Source organism: Perca fluviatilis, chromosome 9 (assembly GCF_010015445.1).
Source record: "Perca fluviatilis chromosome 9, GENO_Pfluv_1.0, whole genome shotgun sequence".
In the NCBI taxonomy this organism is placed as follows: domain Eukaryota; kingdom Metazoa; phylum Chordata; class Actinopteri; order Perciformes; family Percidae; genus Perca; species Perca fluviatilis.
The window spans coordinates 31,888,723-31,910,054 of NC_053120.1; the positions used below are offsets into that span (position 1 = coordinate 31,888,723).

The window sequence follows — 21,332 nt, forward strand, 5'->3', positions numbered from 1 at the left end:
CAAAACCTAGTATTTTTAAAAATAAAACCTGGCGCCTAAAGGGTTAACGTCATCATCAGAGGAATTCAACATGAGTGCCTCATTGATTCAGGCTCACAAGTGACCACGATCTCCAAGTCGTTTCATGACTTCCACTTAGCTTCTCATCCAATCTGTGCTTTAGATAACTTTATTGAAGTAGAGGGAGCAGCAGGCCAGCCCTTGCCTTATATTGGCTATATTGAGATCGATATACTCTTCCCAGAGACTTTCACAGGTAACCCCAAGACGGTTAGCACACTAGCCCTCGTCGTTCCTGATTCAAGTGCCTCTGTTCATGTCTCTGTTCTCATTGGCACTAATGCTCTGGACGTTTTGTATGAAGGGTTCAGTAAGGATATTGGTGGGCCTGTCCTTGAAAACTGTGCGTATGCTGTTCTCATCCAACATCTGCGCAGCCTGTATGAGAATAAAACACAAGACAAAAACAGAGTGAATAAAGTCAACTTCTTCACAAGAAGGCAATAGTCATCCCAGCAGGCCATAAAATGGCAGTAGACGGCTATACGAGGAACGTAAATAGCCTTCCTGGCACTCCCCTATTGGTAGATTTCCCATCTCATTCATATTTACCAAGTGGGTTGACTTTTTGCAGTTAAGTCATGTCAAGACCCGGACAGACATCTTTTAAAGTGCCTGTTTTGCTCAAGAATGAAACCACACCCAGCGTCACAGTGCCAGCACACTGCGTCTTGGCAGAGCTCACAGCTCCGTTATCTGTTTCCCCACTTACCTCTTTGACAGGCAAAGACCTAACTGAGAGTAAACGGTCACCCTCTGCTAACACCACGACAAGTTGCTACACACTGCACTCAGTGACTCCAGAAAACTCCATCACTTTTGATTTTGGTGACTCTCCACTCTCTACTCTCTGGAGTGGAAAGAGAGGATTACAAAGAGGCTGAATTCAATTCCTGAAGTCTTCGCGAGTGGCGACCTTGACTATGGACATACAACAGCAGTTAAGGACAAAATCCGTCTTTCTGATCAAACACCCTTTAAGCAGAGAGTGAAACCCATCCACCCACCCATCCGATTACGAAGCTGTCCGGCTCCACTTGAAAGCGCTGTATGACCCAAACATCATAAGAGAGTCTGAGAGTCTATTTGCATCACCAGTTGTAATCATGAAAAAGATTAGAAAAGAGTGGCAAAATTTTTTATAAAAAAAGTGTATAAATTAAAAAAGTAAATAATTTTTTTTTTTTTATATAAGTTTTTTTTTTTTTTTTTGTGTGGGGGGGGGGTGGTTTTTTTTGGTGTAAAAAAAGGGGTGTTTTTTTTTTTTAAAAAAGAGAGAGGAGGAAAAGAAAAAACCTTTCCTTCCTTCCATGGGATTTTGGGAATTCAATAGGATGCCGTAAGGAGTAACCAACGCTCCAAGCACATTCCAAAGAGTTATGGAGAAATGCATGGGCTCCTTGAACCAAAAAGAAGTTCTTGTTTTTCTTGATGATCTTATTGTGTTCTCAGAAACCCTTGAACAGCACGAGGAGAGACTTATGCAAGTTTTGAACAGACTGAAGGAGTTTGGGCCTGAGAAGTGTAATTTTTTTAAGAAGCCGGTAAAATACTTGGGACATGTTGTCTCGGAGAATGGAGTAGAAACTGACCCTGAAAAGATTTCTGCACTCACGACTTGGCCCAGACCAAAATATATTAAAGAGCTCGTCCTTTCTTGGATTTACAGGATACTATAGGAGATTCATCAAGGACTTTTCAAAAATTGCAAAGCCCCTCAACGATCTCACTGCTGGCTACATTCCAGCAAGGCGGAAGTGCAAAACCAAGTCCTTTTCCAATGTCGACCTCAAGTCACCCTTTGCTGAGAAGTGGACAGCTAAGTGCGAATGAGCATTCAGGACCCTCATTGGAAAGTTAACAACTGCTCCAATTTTGGGCTTTGCCAATCCTCGACTGCCATATGTTCTCCATACCGATGCTAGTCTTCATGGCCTTGGGGTGGTTCTGTATCGACAGCAAAATGGACAGATGAAAGTTATTGCCTACGCCAGTAGGGGGTTGTCAAACTGTGAGAGGAGATACCCCACGCATAAGCTAGAGTTTCTTGCCCTTAAGTGGGCAATAACTGACAAATTATCTGACTATCTCTATGAAGCGGAGTTCACCGTTGTCACCGACAACAACCCCTTGACTTGTGTATTATCATCTGCCAAACTGGACGCTGCTGGCCATTGGTGGCTAGCAGCCCTGTCAAACTTCAACTTCAGTATCCAGTATCGGGCCGGCAAGAGAAATCAAGATGCTGATGGCTTATCCAGGCGTCCACATGACCTTGATGAGACAGATCCGAGCACTGCTGAAGACGATAGAGTGTTGCAGTTCCTGTCAAAGTTTCTAAAAGAAGCAATTAAAGCTGTATGCCAGAGACATGAGCTAGATGAAGCTTTCAGTACAGGGGAAGAGAGTAATCGCCTGTGATTGTTGAATCACTTGCCATGTTTGTGAGTGCTATCCCGGCCAAATTCACTCATGCTGATTTGCTTCCAGGATCCGTTACCCTTCCCAGAATGTCACAGTTGGAATGGGCTGCAGAACAGAGAGCTGATCCAGTAATCAGCAGAATTATGGACATACTCACCACAGGGAAACGCCTCTCCTATCGTGTCAGACAGAAAGAGGACAAGGAAGTCCAACTCATGTTTTGAGTGCAGGATCAACTCGTCATTGACAATGCAGTCCTTTACCATAAAGGATGAACAGTGGTGAACCATTTTTCCAGCTGTTTCTTCTCACAAAATATCGCAGAACAGCTCTAGAAGGTCTCCACGATTCAGTTGGACACATGGGATTTGAGAGAACCATAGACCTTGTCCGCACACATTTTTATTGGCCAAAAATGTCTACAGACGTGGATAAGAAGCTGCGGACCTGTGAGAGATGTATTCGTCGCAAAGCAAAAGCTGAGAGGACAGCCCGTCTTGTGAACATTAGGACCAGCAGGCCGCTTGAACTAGTCTGCATGAATTACCTGTCTTTGGAACCTAATGGCCATGGGACAAAGGATATTCTAGTAATAACTGACCATTTCACGAAGTATGCTGTTATAGTACCTACCGCAAACCAGAAGGCTTCAGAAGTTTCTTTTTTCACTGTGGCATACCTGAGTGTCTACATAGTGACCAAGGTCGGGACTTCGAATCTGCTGTAATCAAAGACCTTTGTCTGCTGTTGGGGATCAAGAAAACCAGAACCACCCCTTATCACCCATGCAGCAATCCTGTGGAACGGTTCAATAGAACGCTTTTGGAGATGCTTGGGACTCTAGAAGAAGAAGGTAAGGCCAGGTGGTGTGACTACGTACAGCCTTTGGTGCACGCATACAATTGCACCAAATACGACACAACAGGTTTTTCTCCTTACCAGCTAATGTTTGGGAGAAAGCCAAACGCCCCTATTGATGTGGCGTTCGGACTATACCCAGGGGGGCAGAGTAGAACCACTCACACTGAATATGTGAATAGGCTCAAGGAAGATCTGCAGGAGAGCTACAAACTTGCAGTGGAACACAGTGAGAGAATCGCTCAGAAAAACAAACAGTCAAGAATGTTAGGGTGCGGGGCAAATACAAGATAGCTGACCGTTGGAGTCAAACTGTGTACAAAGTAGTGAAACACAAACGATTCTCCTGTCTATGTTGTAGCACCTGTTCACTCTGATGGCCCTGATAAGACACTGCATGGTGACTTGCTCTTATCTTGTGGCTCCATCCATTGAAGCAGAAGTGAATCAGCATCAGCAAAAGAAAGGCACAGTGCGACCTGCTCAGAGTCCAGTGTCTGAAGAGGGAGAACAGCTGAGATCATATGAGAGTGAGGAGGAAGTCGATTACGACTACCAAGAGGAAATGCTGGTGACAACTTACCCACCTGTCACTGTTGTCCATGAAATCCCTCAGACCAGACTGATCTCATAAATTGGCGTATGTATGACATGACAATTCGTATGCTGTTTTTGCGTGTTATCAAGACGTATAATCGCTTTTTAGCGTGTTTATCAATGCCGTTCGGCAACCATTAACCTACGTTACGTGTGAATTTTCGCCGTAGAGATTAGTATAAAGGGAAGGAGGTTGGCTCCCCTGGTGGACGGGTAAAACGCAGGACTTTCACCCAGGAGAGCCAGGATCGCGTTTTTTTTTGTTAATTCCCCAATGTTTCTTTCCTAAACCCAACCGTTTATTGTTTTCCTAAGCGTATGATGTTAGTCACTGTCGTGTTTTTGTCGTTTTTTGTGTTACTAAAGCCTTTCCCAATTTCCTAAACCCAACCTTTTTTTTTTACACGCATGTGATGTTGTTCTTGCGATAGTACGGCACGTTCTCGCGATAAGACGCCACGTGGTATACAGCGTAGACATACACGTGGAAAGCTCAAAATGCGTACAGATAACACGCCATTTGGCTTTAGAAAAGTGGCGTGTATGTTCACGCAAAGTCATGATGCCATGTTGCTCAGACTGACCCTAGGCCTTCTTCAGGAGAGGAAAATCACAACGCAAGCCCTGAGGAATCGAGCCTGAGACCCGAAGCTGAGGTATTCCAGCCAACAGCGAACTGGAAAGGAGAGGAACATGTAAGAAAAGAAAACCATGATGAACAATCAGAGCAACATGAACCTGAGGATTTGGGTGTGAATGATGTGAACAACAAGAAGACGCAGAAGTGCGAAGATCAATTAGACATAGGGTAGAGCCTGACCGGCTGACTTACCAGGCGTTAGGAAACCCCTTGATGGCGCTGCTTCATGTTTGTTGGCTGAGCCACTCTGTGTTGCATGGCTAAAGAAGAGCATTGACTCTTTTTTTCCTTTTTCCCCTCTCGTCAAGTGAATCGTTAGATTAAGACAGAGTGAGATAAATTTTGTGAAACGTACCACTTAACACACGGTTAACGCACAATGTTGGTATTAGTGTCAAGAAGCCTTAATTATCGTGAACTGCCGTTTACACTTTTTTTTTCTTCCTTCGGATAAGTTAAGAATCTCCGGTGAGTACAACAGGAGGGAACCTACTTGCTAGCATGCCACCTTAGTTTGATTAAAAACAGAAGGATAAGCTATTCTAATAATTCTGTACTATGTGCATTTTGTTACTTTGCTATTCCTGTTATGTCCTTTGACAATTAAAAAAAAAAACAGTCGGAGATGACATGTTTATCTACCGTTGCCATTTGGAATGCCATTTTGTTGCATACATGTGCGTTGTTAATGATGAGATGGGGTAACGTGAATTCATGTATGTTTATTCAGCTACGAGGTTAATCTAACGGGCTAATGTTTTGAGGCTTAGAGCCATCATAAATAATGTTTGCGACGTCTTTTGCCGTCCTATTTGTGGCTATATGATTTTAATGAGTTCAGTAACTTTCTAGATTAGAAATGTTGAACCTGTAAATGTAGCACTTTGCACTATTCACGTGTATTTTGTAGCTACTAAGTAGATATTTTGCATTGCTGTATGCAGATTTTTTTTTTGTGTGCATATTCTGCAACTGTTGAGAGAGAGAGAGAGAGAGAGAGAGAGAGAGAGAGAGAGAGAGAGAGAGAGAGATTCTACAGCATACATCATACAGATAAGATTATGAGATCTCCAACGTTATCACACACTGCCCGGGTAGTGATTTGAAACAAGGCCTTTTATTCAACAAACCACACAGGAACTTAACTGAAACTCAACTAAGTTGAACATTGAACTAATTGACTGGACTGATTTTTCTTTTAAACTGACTGATTATTTTGGGGGGATTTCTGATCGTTGTTGTCGTGTTTTCTATGCATGATTCACAATCCTTGTGGAATGTTAAAATAAATGTTTTGATACTGCTTTTGCTATTGAAACAGTGGTCGTAGCCGATTCACTTCAAGAGCCGAACCTAATTCTGATTTCTAGTGCTTAAATATCATTAATACAGGTTATTGTGATATTCCCATTGATGCTTAAAGTTACGTAGTTACAAATATAAAAGCTATAGCTTGGAAAATAGTTTTATGGGCACTGAATTTTTACAAACCCCAAATGAGACGAGTGACATCACACATTGGTTTGTGGACTGCCGCTTTGCATTTTGGTCGTTGCCATCTTGATATTTTGAAACCAGAAGTGTTCATATGACAAAAGTGTGGAGATGGGGAAGATATCACCTCTGTGTTGTGTATGGTTTCAATCACACTGTGCTAAGCTAAATGCTAATCAGAAAAAACGCGAGTCATCTAACCTTAGGGTACTGGTGTATGCAGAGCTGGTTGAAAATCAGCAAGCTGTCTCTGAAGTTACCAGCTAGCGCTAGCTACCTAGCTTGGTTGGCTGAACGCTGAACAAGAAAATTAATGGCGACCAAAATGTTCCAGTAAACTTTGATGAAGTGAAAACACAGAGTGATCTGGTTTAAGATGAAAACATGGGCAACACCCAAAAATAAGTTCACAGCTATTTCAATGTACACAGGGCCATTGATAAGCATTGCTCCTAAGACACGCTCCTAAAGCATCCCTGCTTTATCGTCAATTTAAAAAAATGGGACCATATTTTACAAAATGAACACCATTCTGTATTAAGAAGAATTAAATAGACTACAAAAAGACTAGCGAGTGAGACCGTAAACTTTTAGTTTACTAAGGTAATAAATCTAGTGAGAAGCAAGGTCATTTCCCCATAGACTTCTATAGAAACAGACTTCTTTTTGAAGCCAGTGGAGTCACCCCCTTCTGGAAATCAGATAGAATGCAGGTTTAAGGCACTTTAAGTATTTGCTTTACTTTTCAGGCCCAAAAAAGAGCAGGATGCCATTGGTGTTGAAATTTTCACTCATGCAATAGGGGATACAGAGATTGTGCAGAAGTTGTTAGAGAAGCGGCCCCACACACTAGCTTACGACATTGCCCGTTGCTATGAGACCACCAGGCGAGCGGCATCACATGTCACCAGCCTCATGCATTCAGGGCTACACAGCTTGGTAGAGCAGAAACCACGCACTGCTATGGTCAGGGAAGGAGCTGAACGTGGGGAGCAGGGCATGAAGTTAACTTTTATGACCACCAGCCACTGTGGCAGGTGGATTTTTAAATCCACCTGCCACAGTGACTTTTTACCAGACAGTTTTTTTTTTTTTTTGCCTCATAAAGGTGAAAAACAGGACTTGCTGTGTCTCTATGATCCTATCCTGTCCTACTCATGGTCGCCTACTCATGGACATTGCGCCGTCATTACGTGCTGTAGTAGGGGGGCCCGCCTTGATAATACTGCATAGGGGTCCGGTGTTGGCTCATTACGTCACTGCATATAAGAGATGAGATGACTGACAAAGTCAGGAGTAGCATACGCGCACCACAACAACAACAAAACACTGGTGAATGTGAACCATAACACATGAGTTGTTGCAAAAAACTTTTTTTGTATAGTTCTTAAAAATAAAAAAATAAATAAAAAGGAAACTTGTTTTGGGGAGAATAATAATTAGTACTATTAATTAATTACTCTGGGCGGATATTTTCTAGAAACCTTACCAAAAAGGCTCAGGATGATGATGTTGGTATAATATTAAAACGGCTGGTGGATTTAAGACACAAAATAATAATTTATTGAATGAATCAAATATGAACATATCTGTCAGTGGCTTGTTGATCTTTACATTGTTAGTTAATTCCCTATCCTGGGCTGGGACACACATTCATACAGTTTAATCAAGTACTTATTGGACTTTAACTTATCATTGCACTTACAATAACGTAGCTGTCCTCAATTTAGGTCGTCCTGCAGGTCTCATCTGCTTTTTTTCCTGCATCCACCATGTGTGATTGTGTGTGTTTGTGTGTGTGTGCGTCAGTGGCGGGGGAAACGGAGCAACAGCCCCGCCCGCTGCAGACAGCTGACAAGATTGAAACAGCAGCAGCTTTAGAGTGAAAAATCGTTACAGCGTACATTGATGTTATAATGTATACAGGTTGGCAGGATGGTCTGAAATGTTTTGCACGGTCTTTCGCTGTACGTTTTGTTAGTAATGTGAGATGTTCGAGTCAGACACACGTCTCATCTTCATAACAGAAACAAGGAAAGGAATGTTACCCGTTCTCACTCCCGCTTGGTCAGTGGCTGCAGGTCAGACTGCCGGGATTGTGTTAGTAATGAAAATGCGATAGGGAGCCCGGGCTGTAAATCAATGTCTTCCACTGATGCGGGCCCCGATTGGTCTTGGCCCGTAAGCAACCGCGTACCCTGCTTACCGATAGTTACGCATCTGAATCACTCAATTCTCATTTTCTACCTGCCAAAGTGTTAATTTCATGCCCTGGTGGGGAGACAGGTGCCGTTGTGACTAACAACAACGCACACCGTGGATTTCAACGCACACCAGCCCCCCGTAAAAACTATAAGGACATTAAGTGGGAAGAAATTCGCTGTGACAACTGCTCAGGCATCGGTCACATGAAGAGGAATTGCCCTTCACCAAGGAAGACCACCAGAGGTCAGCCTCCAACAGCTTCCCATGAGAGCCCAGAGCCCACTGTGCTCCACGTTAAAGCGCATAGTCAGGAAATGAGCATTCATCTGACAATTCAGGAACTGAAGATCTGTGCTGTTCTGGATAGTGGGGCGCGGAGGAGTGTTTTGCCCCTGCACCATTATAACGCCATCCACTCAAATGCTCGACCGTCACTTCAGCCATCGACTGTAAAGACGCTGCTGGGGGTTGGATCTGGTGATGTTCCTGTCATTGGGGAGGCGTACATTCCCGTCCAGATCAACAACCGACAGGTGAGCGACTGAGCGTGCATTTCCTGATGGCTGACATTGCTGGTGAAGAGGCCCTCCTCGGCCATCCATTCCTCATTCAGGCCCAAGCATGCCTTGATTTTGGAAATAGCCACATCGTACTGTTTGGGGAAGAGGTGCCATATTTCCATGCCATGAGCAGACCAAGGACGCACGCGGTGAGAGTCGCACGGACTGTGGTGTTCGAGGCTGGATTGGAGTATGTTATAAGAGGTAACACCCATATTAAAGAACACCTAAAAGGGGAAGTGATGCTGAGCCCCACCAAAGGCTTTTTAGAGAAACACAAAGTGCTAGTCGCCCGGATGCTGGTGGAAGCTCAACCTTTTAAGAGCGTGCCTCTCCGCATAAAACGGGGAGTTATTGCAGGTTTCCTTCAACCTGCAGAAGCCCTTCAGCCGGCCAACATCACAGCCAAGGCCAGGCAGTCAGAGCACCCTACTGTTCCCCAGCACCTGCAAGAGCTCTACAACCAGAGTGCGACAGAGCTCGACCAAGAGGAGCGGCTCCAGCTAGCCCAGCTGCTGTGCACCTACGGCGGTGTATTCTCGACTGGACCCAGCGATCTTGCCGCACAAACCTGGTGCAGCATGATATCATGACACGGCCAGGAGTTGCTGTCAAGCAGCCACTATGTCGGATGGCATGGGAAAAGCAACAGGATGCTGACTAACAGGTGGAGCAGAGCCTGGAAGCTGGGTGGGCCCGTTGTAGCCACAGCATCTGGGCTTCGCCCATAGTGATGGTGCGTAAAAAGGATGGAACGTATTGTCTCTGTGAGGACTACAGAGCACTTAATGACTGCACAATAAAGGATGCTTATCCGTTGCCCCACATCCAGGACACACTGGACACCCTCTCCACTGCCGAATGGTTCAGTACGCTGGACCTTGCCTCCGCAAGTTGAGCTGACCCCCCAAGCCCGCCGAGCAGCCGCCTTCTGCACCAGGAATGGACTGTTTGAATGGAATGTCATGCCGTTTGGATTATGTAACCCTCCAGCTACATTCCAACAGCTGATGGACCGTGTGTTGGCTGGCCTGCAGTGGGAGACGTGCCTTGTGTACTTGGACGACATAATTGTACTGGGTTGGGATGTGTTGGAGATGCTTCAGCGTCTTGACCAAGTTTTTGAAAGGCTGCAGCAAGCCAACCTGAAGTTGAAGCTGGCGAAATGCTGCCTCTTCCGCCGTGAAGTGGCCTATCTGGGCCACATAGTTTCAGAACAGGGGGTGGTCACAGACCCCACCAAAGTACAGAAGGTTCAGGAGAGGCCTACACCCACATCAGTCCAGGAGGTCCGTCAATTCATCTGCCTGGCATCATACTACCGACGATTCATGAAGGATTTTGCCACGGTAGCTGAGCCCCTCCATGCCCTGACCAAGAAATTTGCTCGGTTCCAGTGGACGACGGAATGTCAAGAGGCATTTGACAGACTCAAGCATCTGCTAACCACTGCGCCAGTTCTGGGCTACCCTTTAGACCAGGGACACATGATACTGGACACTGACACAAGTGACGTTGGCATTGGTGCTGTCCTGTCCCAAGCTCAGCAGGACAGGGAACGTGTGCTGGCGTACGGGAGCCGCAAATTGTCCAAAACTGAACAGAACTATGTACCAAAGCGTGCACTGGGTTTTGCGTAGTAGAAATCGCTTGCGGTGCGTTCTACGCGGTGGTGGAACATACGAAGTGTTGAAGTGACGAAGATGAGGGAGCGGGCAGGGATGGCCAGATGCCGTTGGAGACTGTAGAGTCGGAATGGAATGAGATGTGCAGTGGTGGTATGCGGGACGACTGTGAGAGACCAGTGAGGCTGCATTTTTCTGTGGCTGGTCCCCGGAGGAGCTGCAGCAGGCACAGGAAACTGATTCTGACATTGCACCTATCATGGGTTGCAGTCTCACCTTGCAGTCCAGCCACAAAGACATATTTGAGCCAGTGGAGGTGGACACCACAGGCCCCTATGGGAACCATCAGGGTAGGAACCCCCATGGAGCGGGTTGCTTTGGATATTATGGGGCCACTGAATGAGACAGAGCATCACAACAGCTATGTGCTTGTGGTACAGGATTACTTCACAAAATGGGTAGAGGCGTTTCCCCTGCCAAATGATAAGGCCGAAAGTGTAGCTGGAGTGCTTGCTTCAGATACATTACATATAACATGTTACATAGTTAGGTTATAACGAGGTTAAGCAGTCTCTTTTTTCTTCCTCCTCTCACTCACTTTGCTATCTGTATCTCTGGATATCCAGGGCTTGCTGTCTGTTTTCCTCCTCCCTAAAACTTCTTCGCATGTGTCTTTCCACAAGGTTTTCAGACCTTTCCATATCTTCTACACTTTGCTTGGGGTTTCTATTTCTAGAGCTTGGTTTGATTTTCTGTGGTGTGGTCATCAGAAACCCAGGTGGCTTTATGTATATATTCAGGTTAAGCAGCCAGGTTAAGCAGGGAGGGGAAAACATTCAGCTCATCAGACGTTTACTAAAAATAAAGATTGCTCACAAATCTTGCATTTTGAGTCTGAGTCGAGTCTGAAGTCTTTTGAGGACGAGCAGGGCTGGACTGGCCATCTGGCATACCGGGCATTTTCCCGGTGGGCCGACGCACTTTTGAGCCAAATTGCCGATATAATTTTTCCTTTTTGGCTGCGCCGGCCCAAAAACAACTAACAGCGGCCCATTGGTTAATTTTCTTTATTGGCACTGGCCTGACCCAGTCAGAGCCAGGAACCCCTTTCCCCACTCCCGGCCCTGAGACACGAGCTGTACTAGTTATGCTTATGCTGGAAGTTTAGCATCCACGTTACAATGGACAAACGACCATCAAATCGCAAGGGAGGTGCAGAGAAATTACGGGAGAAAAAGATTAAGAATCTACAGGCGGATGCCTCAAAATTTGCCAAAATTTCTGACATGTTTGGGGCTGTAGTAACTGCTTCAACATCAGTATTATAGGAAGGTAAGGCGGTAAGGAGTAGGCAAATTAGACTCTCAGGAAGGGAGGGAGGCTGTGTGTGTGTGTGTGTGTGTGTGCGCGCACATGCACGCGTGCTCGTTATGTGCGCCTCACATCATAACGACAAGCATTTTGGCTGTAACATTAAAGTTAGTGGCTGTCACGCTTAAGTTTACATTGAAAATGCTAGCGGTTGGCCTGTTGGGTAGCTGAAAAGTCTGTGTCATCTATAAAATCAGTGTTGATACAATCATCAGTATTCCTTGAATTGCTTTATTAGCTAATGTTATTCAGTAGCATTGCAAAGCCAAAGTTGCTTTGTGGAATGCCAGTACCATTTTAACTATTTTAACTGTTGTAGTGTTTAGCTATGTATTATGATAACATTACAAAATAGTAATAATAACAATAATACAATATCAAATAAAAAATACCATAAAAATACAAATCATAACTAAGAATTAATTAATTATTTAAGTGTAAGATCAACAGATACTGTAAGTCTTGAGACCCCTCTTGAAGGATCTAAAACTATCACATAAACGCAGAACACTAGGCAACTCATATCGTAGAATGCACACATATTGCTGTATGCAGGGAATGTGTCTGACCAATCACGATGGGTGTGAGCCGCCTGGGCCAAAATTGCCAGGGCCGATTTTTTTGTCCCAGTCCAGCCCTGTGCATGGTGATAATAATTAATTATTCAATAATTTTTGAAAGTTTTTTCAAAAATTAAAAAGTCTTAACATGAATTCAACATATTAACAAATATAAATCCCCACTGCTAACTGGCCCATAGGTAGGGTAGTCACTAAGACAATCAACTTACTTACTTACTTAGGCCTTTAAATTCCCATACGAACATAGGCCATCGACGAAGGTCTTCCATCCTCTCCGATCTTGGGCCCTCTGCTCTAGATTTTGCCACGTCAGCCCTTCTTTCTTCATCTCCTGGTCTGTGGTTCTTCTCCAGGTTTTTCTCAGTCTGCCTCTCTTCCTCCTGCCCTGTGGGTTCCATGTCAGTGCGTGTTTAGTGATTGATTTCTTTCTTCCGAGTGTGTGCCCTATCCACTTCCATTTCCTCCTCCGGATTTGCATTTCTATTGGGTCTTGTTTGGTGAGTTCCCACAGATTGACATTAGAGATGGTGCTGGGCCAGTATATTCCCAGGAGGCGTCTGAGGCACCGGTTGATGAAGGTCTGCAGCTTATTGAGTATGGTGGTGGTAATTCTCCAGGTTCCTGAGCCATAAAGTAGAATGGTCTTTACATTTGTGTTGAAGATTTGCAGTTTGGTCTTGAGTGACAGATTTTTTGCCTTCCAGATATTGTTTAGCATGTTGAATGTTGTCCTTGCTTTTCTGATCCTGGCTTGGACATCGTCCTCTGTGCCACTTTCCACTGTAATCATGCTACCAAGGTATGTGAAGCTGTTTACATCATCTAGGGCGTTTTGGTCCATGATTATGGGTTATTGCTGTTGATACGCAATACTTTAGTTTTTGATGAGTTTATTTTGAGTCCGAGCAGAGCCGCAGTTTCCTCCAGTTTTCCTGATTTTTCCTGCATCTGTTGGTGTATGTGGGCCAGTAGTGCCAGATCATCAGTGAAATTCAGATCTTCTAGCTGCTTGGGGTTTCTATTTCTAGAGCTTGGTTTGATTTTCTGTGGTGTGGTCAGCAGAAACCCAGGTGGCTTTATGTTTATATTCTTGTGTTGGAATACTGACCCACTGATGACCAAGTTGTTGTCTGCACAAGCTGCTGCGAACAGAAATACTGGAATTGTTGGGTCTTTGTAAATTATAGAGTGTGGTCTAGACCTACTCTATCTGTAAAGTGTCTTGTTATGAAATTATACTATAAATAAAATTTAATTGAATTGAACCTCCATTCTCATTCATGGTCCCTAGACCTTCTCTTCCCATTACTGTCTCAAAGCCGTTGTTATTTCCCCCTATCTTTGCATTTATGCCTCCCATCAAGATCATGACATCCTTCCTTTTCCTGGCCTGTAGAATGGTGTATAGTTGGTTGTAGAATTGGTCCTTGGATTCATCATCAGTGTCGTTGGTGTGAGCGTAGCATTGTACCACTTGGAGGTTTATTTTCTTGTGGGTTTGGAATTTGGCGGTGATGATCCGTGAGTTGATGGGTTCCCAGCTGAGAAGGGCCCTTTGTGCTTCTTTGGACAGCATGAACGCTACTCCCTCTGTGTGTGGTGCAGAGTCATCTGGATGTCCTGAGTAGAGTATGGTCTCTCCACTCTCCAGCTTGACCTGCCCTGACTGAAGCCACCTGGTTTCACCCAGACCAAGGAGGGATGTCCCATACCTCCTCATCTCTTCCGCTATCACTGCTGCCTTTCCACCAGCATACATGGTCCTCACATTCCATGTCGCTATGTTGATGTGTCGCCTTGAATGTACAGTCTCCTTGCGGTTTTCCATGCACGTTGTCATATTCTCTTTAGCTTGGGTCGCTGCAGAGGCTTCCTTCCCAAGGCTTGAGGATTTTCTGATATTCGTCGATGTTCCTGTAGCTGAAGGCTTTTTACGTGTGGAGTAGTGGAGTAGCTGGTCCCACGCCCAACCCCCACCTTTAGGGGAATGTTTTGAAGTTGGCTTGTTAGTCCTCTTCCATACCCTATTGTCTTCCAGGTAATGGATTACAACCTCATACCACATGAGGCCAGACAGGCATTGGGTCGTGTACAAGCTGTCTCGGCACGTCAAGCCAGCAGTGCGAGACAGAAGACCATCAACATACAGTTAAGCCTAAGGATTCATTGTGTTACATGTATGTTTAACATTAAAACATGATTTATAAAATCATGCCAACAATTATTAGGCTATTTTAATAGCTTAGTATTATATGCAAAAAAGTTATTTATAAAGGCTTTAGGCCGCCCTACACCTTATTGTAGGCAGTTTAATATGCAACTTCATTTTATACAATATATGTAGTAGGGGGTCCCTGCTCCGTCTCTCTTTCAATTAAGCGGTCCTTAAAAAACGTTGAAGACCCCTGCTTTAGTGAAAGAAAAAAAAGACGAAAAAATTTATTTTTGTCCTTAAATGGGCAACAATTTGGGCACCCAGATAGCCCAGTTGGTAGAGCAGATGCCCATATATAGAGGCTTACTCCTTGACGCAGCGGGCCTGGGTTCGACTCCAACCTGCGGCCCTTTGCTGCATGTCATTCTCTCTCTCTCTCCCCTTTCATGTCTTCATCTGCCCTCTCAATAATTAAAGCTGAAAATGCACAAAAAATTATCTTAAAAAAAAAAAAAAGGACAACAATTTTATCCACAGGATCTCACAAACATACAATGTAACAAAGTTTTAGGATTTCATGTAAAAAAAACAACTGTAACATTAGGAAGCTTTCATTGACATTTAACACTGCTACTCCAAAAACAAAGGAACAGTCGGCAATATCAGATAATAGCTGTATGGCAGGAGATAAAAACACCTAGGGCCCTATCTTGCACTCAGTGCAATTTCCTTTGTACACCGACGCATGTATCATTCCTATTTTGCACCCCACGCACAGCGGACTTTTCCCTCCACAGACACACCTCGGTAAATTAGGGAATGTATTTGCGCTCCCGGGTTCAGCGAAAAGAGGAGGCGTGTTCCGGCGCAAACTTTACATGGTGCTATTTTGCAGTTTCAGAAAACAATTCCGCCACTGACCAGGAAAAACCTGGTCTAAAGTCAGTGGCGCTAGTCTAAAGTCAGTAGCGCGTTATTCAGATGCTATTTTAGAGACGAATGCTTAGCCATAATGTAGCGTGTGCACAACGCGCATACACTTCTCTCATCTACAGCAGTTCACATTTTTGAAAACCATACATAATTACAAAGAAAAATATTACTGAAAATGCGCTTCATGTGTTTGGATCAGGATTACATCAGGAGGCATTTTACAGTACAATCCTCAAAAAGTCGCAGCATTCTTTGTGGCTTGTTGTGTTTTACACATTTCCATGAATCATGGATATGGAGATGGGGGAGGAGGAAGGGGCACAACAGGTGCAGGTGGTGCGTTTGGAGGCCCACGCTGCATGGCTGCAGCAATCCTCTCCAGACTTGAGGAGACGCGCCCGAGACGCCGCAGCAACATCGCCACCCGGACAACACGGGCATTTATTACTTTGCCGCATCCCGGACATCTCCCGCTGGCGTGCGCCAGGCAAATCCGCCGTCATAACAGCAATCCGCCACAGAACAATATGCCTGCTCTTAAAGGGAATGTGAGATGACGCTCTGATTGGTTATTTTCACGTTACACCCAAACCACACCTAGCTACTTCAGACCAACCCATTTAAGATTTGCGTCGGGCGCCGGTATAATAGCAACAGCGCCCGAGATCCGCCCACAAAGCTACTTGCGTTTTGCGTTTCAAACTTGCGTTTCAGATCATTAAAATAGTGCCCCTAATGTTTTCCCTGAGCTAAAAGATCAAGCAAAACACTTAAGCACACCACACCAAGGTAAAAAACATTATAAAAACATTAAAATCATGAGAGTCATTAGTGGATAAACGACATGATGCTGATTGATGACTGTGTTCTGAATTTTTTTTTCAAACACAAGCTTTCAGCTTTTTAGCATTTGCCTTCCTTACCAACAACACTCCACAACTCTCCCAACACAGCTTAACATGAATAAAGCATTCTAACAAATATATCATCTACACAGTATGTATCTAAATAATGAAAATCCATCACCTCAAAAGGGTCGAGGACAGTGCAGTCCTGTTCATATTTTACTAAGTAGGTGTAGTAGTGATAACAGAAAGAAAGATGAATTAATAGTTTTCCACATCACGCCCAATCTGTGTGTATGTTAAGAATATATTTGATCTGAAAAAACAAAAGTATATTTTCACAGTGCATATGACCCACAACAAAGACATCTCCCACACAATATTAAATACTGTTAATCACTACCTCTGTTACTTGGTTAAGTTTTATTTCCTGAAAATTGACATGTTTGTACCACTCACTAACAGTTATGGAATTCAATTCAATTTTATTTATAGTATCAAATCATAACATAGGTTATCTCGAGACACTTTACAGATAGAGTAGGTCTAGACCACACTCTATAATTTACAAAGCCCCAACAATTACAATAAGTCCCTCAAGAGCAAGCAGTGCGACAGTGGCGAGGAAAAACTCCCTCTTGGGAAGAAACCTCGGACAGACCCAGGCTCTGCCTAAGAGCTGAAGGAAGTGACTGTAATAGTGTGCTAACACCGTGTCCCACAACCCTCTCATGCTCCCCAAACATATTAGTTGAAGAAAATCCCCAACACTGTCTAAATTGATGGCAGCTGCTTAAAGTTGATGTAACATTGACAAAGTTCCTTGAGGAATAGCTACCTGTTTGAAATACTGATGTTTCCCCTCAAATCTCATGCACCATAAAGACCGTAAAGGACCGTAAATACATAACATTAGATGAGAATAATGAATGAAATGACATTTGGAGTTCCAGATCCAATTCCAAACTCTTTTTCCATACCAGACAAAAACTCAGAAACTAATTGATCAAGAAGAGGAAGAGACTCTTTTTAGACAACCGATGCCATTACTATGTCTGCAATTTCACAACACAATAAATAGATCCGCCAGTAACTGCAGCCTTACCCTGTGTGCCATCAAGAAAGGAAGTCAGAATAAACACCACTCCCGACAACACTGGAGCCATGTAAAAGACTTTCTGAGAAAGGCACAGGCTTATTTGTCCTGTCATTTTGTCCAATGGACATTTTTCTCAGTTCCTCATTTAATTCTTGAATGGTTACATGTTTTTCGTGATGAGCTTTACTAGTAAGTAAAGGATGGTGCTTGGCCATTTATCAACCGGAGGATTTAATCACGGACTCGTTTTGGAATAGAGGTCACTGAAGAGAAAAAAGTAAATTCAAAGGTAAATTAAGTGGTGCTTCAGTGAGCTCTATTCAAAAACAAGTCCGTGATTAAATCCTCTGTTGATAAATGGCCAAGCACCATCCTCCCGACTGAATAACACTGACAGTGACTGACACTTGGATCGCTGCCGATTCACTCATGTATCCTCCTGCGCTGGAGTATTTATGCTTCCGCCGAGTCGACCATAATCCTGTAGCTAGATCCTTTCAACAGAACACAACTGAAAGCGTCAACAGTTATTTGTTAGTTTCATTGTTTTATATATTTATCTAGTTTGACAATTATTGAGAGTTATTGAGTTTGAATTTATTATAGATGAACTTGTGTTTATTGAGAGATGACATTCATTTCCACAAAAACAATAAAGTTTTTGCTGTGATGAGCATCCACAAATTCATTTAATCAAAAGTGTAAAAATATGTATGGTACCTTACACTTCGGAAAGTTCACATTGTACGATGGAAGGTGCATGATTGTACTGTACCTTCAAAGTGCATAATTGTACTTTCAGGGTACATTTTTTTCTTTATAGGGAACATTTGCTATGTTTGTACCTTAGGGAACAAAAATTGACCTCTTTTTCTGACAGTGAATGTAAATTGGGCAAATGCCACTGATAGGCTCAGATTATTATTCTAAGCGATCTCAGAGCTGTTTCTGGTTAAACAAAGATTTTCCTCTTAAACAAAAAGGTCTGTCTCTGTAGGGATCTTTTCAATAATGTTGTAAGACACCTAATAACAATATGAGCCTGTCAGTGTCAAAAACAGCACTTTGAGTGGACGCAAATTGATGATGCATTTTGACCATGGATGTATTGTATTGACATAGTGACATAGGGGAGCATGTGGCAGTTGCACAAAAATTATGTGTCGTCTCTTATTATTATAACCTCTTTGGAGTGAGGTTGAAAGATGACTGATGAGATTGTACATGCAGGTCACAGAGCACAAAAAATGAAATGTGTAAAACATGTGCAGAAGAGTTGGCTACATTTGTGTCTTAAAAAAGTTTTTCAGGATTTTCCATGACTACATTATTTAGCTTATATGAATTAAATTGTTCCTTTTTACTAGCTTTAAACATTGTTTTTAAAGAGATTAACAGTTTGGTTTACTTACAACTGGGCTGAAAAGAAAATAATACAATGAAGACAGAAAAGGTGTTACATTATGTGACATAAATTTCACAGATATTCTCTGACTTTTTGTGATAAATGGGCAAATTTGTTGACTTTCTGGGATACACTTCTCAAAATTCCAGGAACTCTCCTCTACCCCACTGTCCCACTGGCAGTACAAGCAGTACAAACTCATGCTGAACTTCAAACTTTCTGAAGAAGCTGATACCGAATATACATTATACTGTATGTTATGTTAGAAAGTGTAAGACCTAAAGTCTATGCTAGAAGGAAGAATAGTAAATGTTGTGTGTGGTGTTTTTATGTTGCAGGAGGGCGAGGCAAAGATGGCGCCCCTATCATCATCTTCCCAGAGTACTCAGGCTTTAGCGACGTGCCAGAGGAAGACTTCCTCAATGTTGTTACTTACTTGACCAGCATACCCAGGTACACACTCTCTCATACACAAAAAACTTCATTTTCATTAAGGTTACCCTCAAATAATCAGACTCTTAGTCTTCAATGTATCCATTAGCCAATAGAAGGCCTCACTTTGCTCATTGAACACCAATAAAAAGACCTTGTGCAAAACCTCCATTTAAGTCCAGACAATTGTCTGAGAGGTTTTGATGTACTTTACTCTGAACATGACAGTTAGCTGAGGATGTGAGGATTTCTAGTTCACTTACACTGATGAGGTAATTTGTTGTCATCTTATTACAGTTTTTAACAGAAATTAAGCCATGAAAGATCAGTATTTGTTGTACTCCAGTGGCATGGCCAGTTTAACCTGATACGGGCAGCTGGGCCCCTATTAATCGCCCCTTTTTTCGTACTCTCTGTACAATGTGTAGTAGACCCTTAAATGTTTGTGTGGTACTTAGATTAGGCACAATAATTTAGGAATACTTGACATTTTAACAGAAAACTGAAAGATTAAAAAGCTTATAAGTTTTCTGGAAACTGAACTGAACTGGTGTGAACTTAAGATGTGCAAGACCTTTTGCTTTTCAACTGAGCTTTGCATGTTCAGGATCAAGCAAAGTAAAGCAGTTTTTAGAGAATTTGATTGTCACCGCTTACACAGACACACATAAAGCAGAAATCCAGTTACAAGTCTTCTTACCCCCTGTCTCCAGCCTGGATGCTGCCAGTATTGGCTTCATTATCATTATTGACCGGCGGAAGGACAAATGGAGCTCAGTGAAGGCCTCTCTATCCAGGATCGCTGTAAGTTCTCCAAAATAGTTATATATATATATATATATATATATATATATATATATATATATATATATATATATATATATATATATATATATATGCATGCCATATGTCATTGTGGTCCCAGCACTTTCTTGGTGTTTGGTGTAGCCAGGAAAAGCACAGGTGTATTCAAAACCATTAATGATGGCTGCATTCCACTTAGGAGAGGCCCTGGTATTGTGCATGGTAACTCACTGAAATAGCTTACTGGGACACTTGATGGAATTGAGCCATCATTAAGGTTATCAATTTCAGCTGTGCTTTTTCTACTATAACAAGTCAAAATGTCTGCTGTGAAAAAGGTCCATGAAATGATGGGACATCTTAGAGACGTATTGTAAATTCACATTTTATCTAGGGAGCGTTTCCAGGAAACCTGCAGCTGGTGTTGGTGCTGAGGCCGTCCAGGTTCTTCCAGAGGGCTATAGCAGACATTGGGATCAAGCTGCATAAGGATGACTTTAAAATGAAGGTACCGGTAAGCATGCTTCAGTACCAATCATATTAACTCTATCAACTGCACTCTTTAGAAAACAATTGTTTGTTTTATGCAAGCAAGGGTGGTTAATTATTATTTTTTTTTTTTTTTTAATTTTTTTTTTTTTATAAAAAAAAAAAAAAAAATTTTTTTAAAAAATTTTATAAAAAAAAAAAAATAAAAAAAAAAATTTATTTTTTAAAAAAAAAAAAAATTTAAAAATTTTATTATTTTTTTTAAAAAAAAAAAAAATTTTATTAGAGATCAAACTGGTAACCCTCCCCAGAAATCATTCAGATAATGATACACAACCTGCACCGAAACTCACATTCAGTACAGTACAGTACAGCGTAGCAGCAAAATGGATGTTCAGATAACATCCATAATAAAATCAGGAGAGACAAGTGAATGAAGTAAAGATATTTGTTTATTATAACTGATGATGTGATAATTAAGTCTTGGCAAAAAGTCTTTGGCGGGAAGGCTCTACAGGGAGATTTGCAATCGAGAGGTGTCTGCCCCGAGCAGTGGCAAAATTAAATCCCCTCGTGTAGTCCAGACAAGAGGTCGACCGATATGGGATATGGGTCTCTTGCCGGTGCTGATCTTTAGAAATCAGGGTCAGCCGATAAATGCTGCCAATTTATTTTGGCCGATATGTGCTTGTTTTTAAACCTCTATTTGAAAGATAAAATGTAACACTAATAATTACTTAAGATACACAAAATTT

At 42.6% G+C, this 21,332-nt stretch overlaps 1 protein-coding gene across 7 annotated transcripts in view; it reads left to right on the top strand.

The window, feature by feature from the left end:
* Positions 1–21,332, top strand: part of mcf2l2 (MCF.2 cell line derived transforming sequence-like 2) — a 376,220-nt gene that overhangs the window by 105,497 nt on the left and 249,391 nt on the right. For 5 of the 7 annotated variants that reach the window (XM_039810745.1, XM_039810749.1, XM_039810748.1 and 2 more), the window contains exons 3-5: positions 19,191–19,305; positions 19,998–20,088; positions 20,483–20,602. In XM_039810745.1, the coding sequence (XP_039666679.1) occupies positions 19,191–19,305; positions 19,998–20,088; positions 20,483–20,602 (326 nt within the window). The remainder of the gene's footprint in view (positions 1–19,190; positions 19,306–19,997; positions 20,089–20,482; positions 20,603–21,332) is intronic. The other 2 variants (XM_039810746.1, XM_039810752.1) reach the window with 1 other exon arrangement.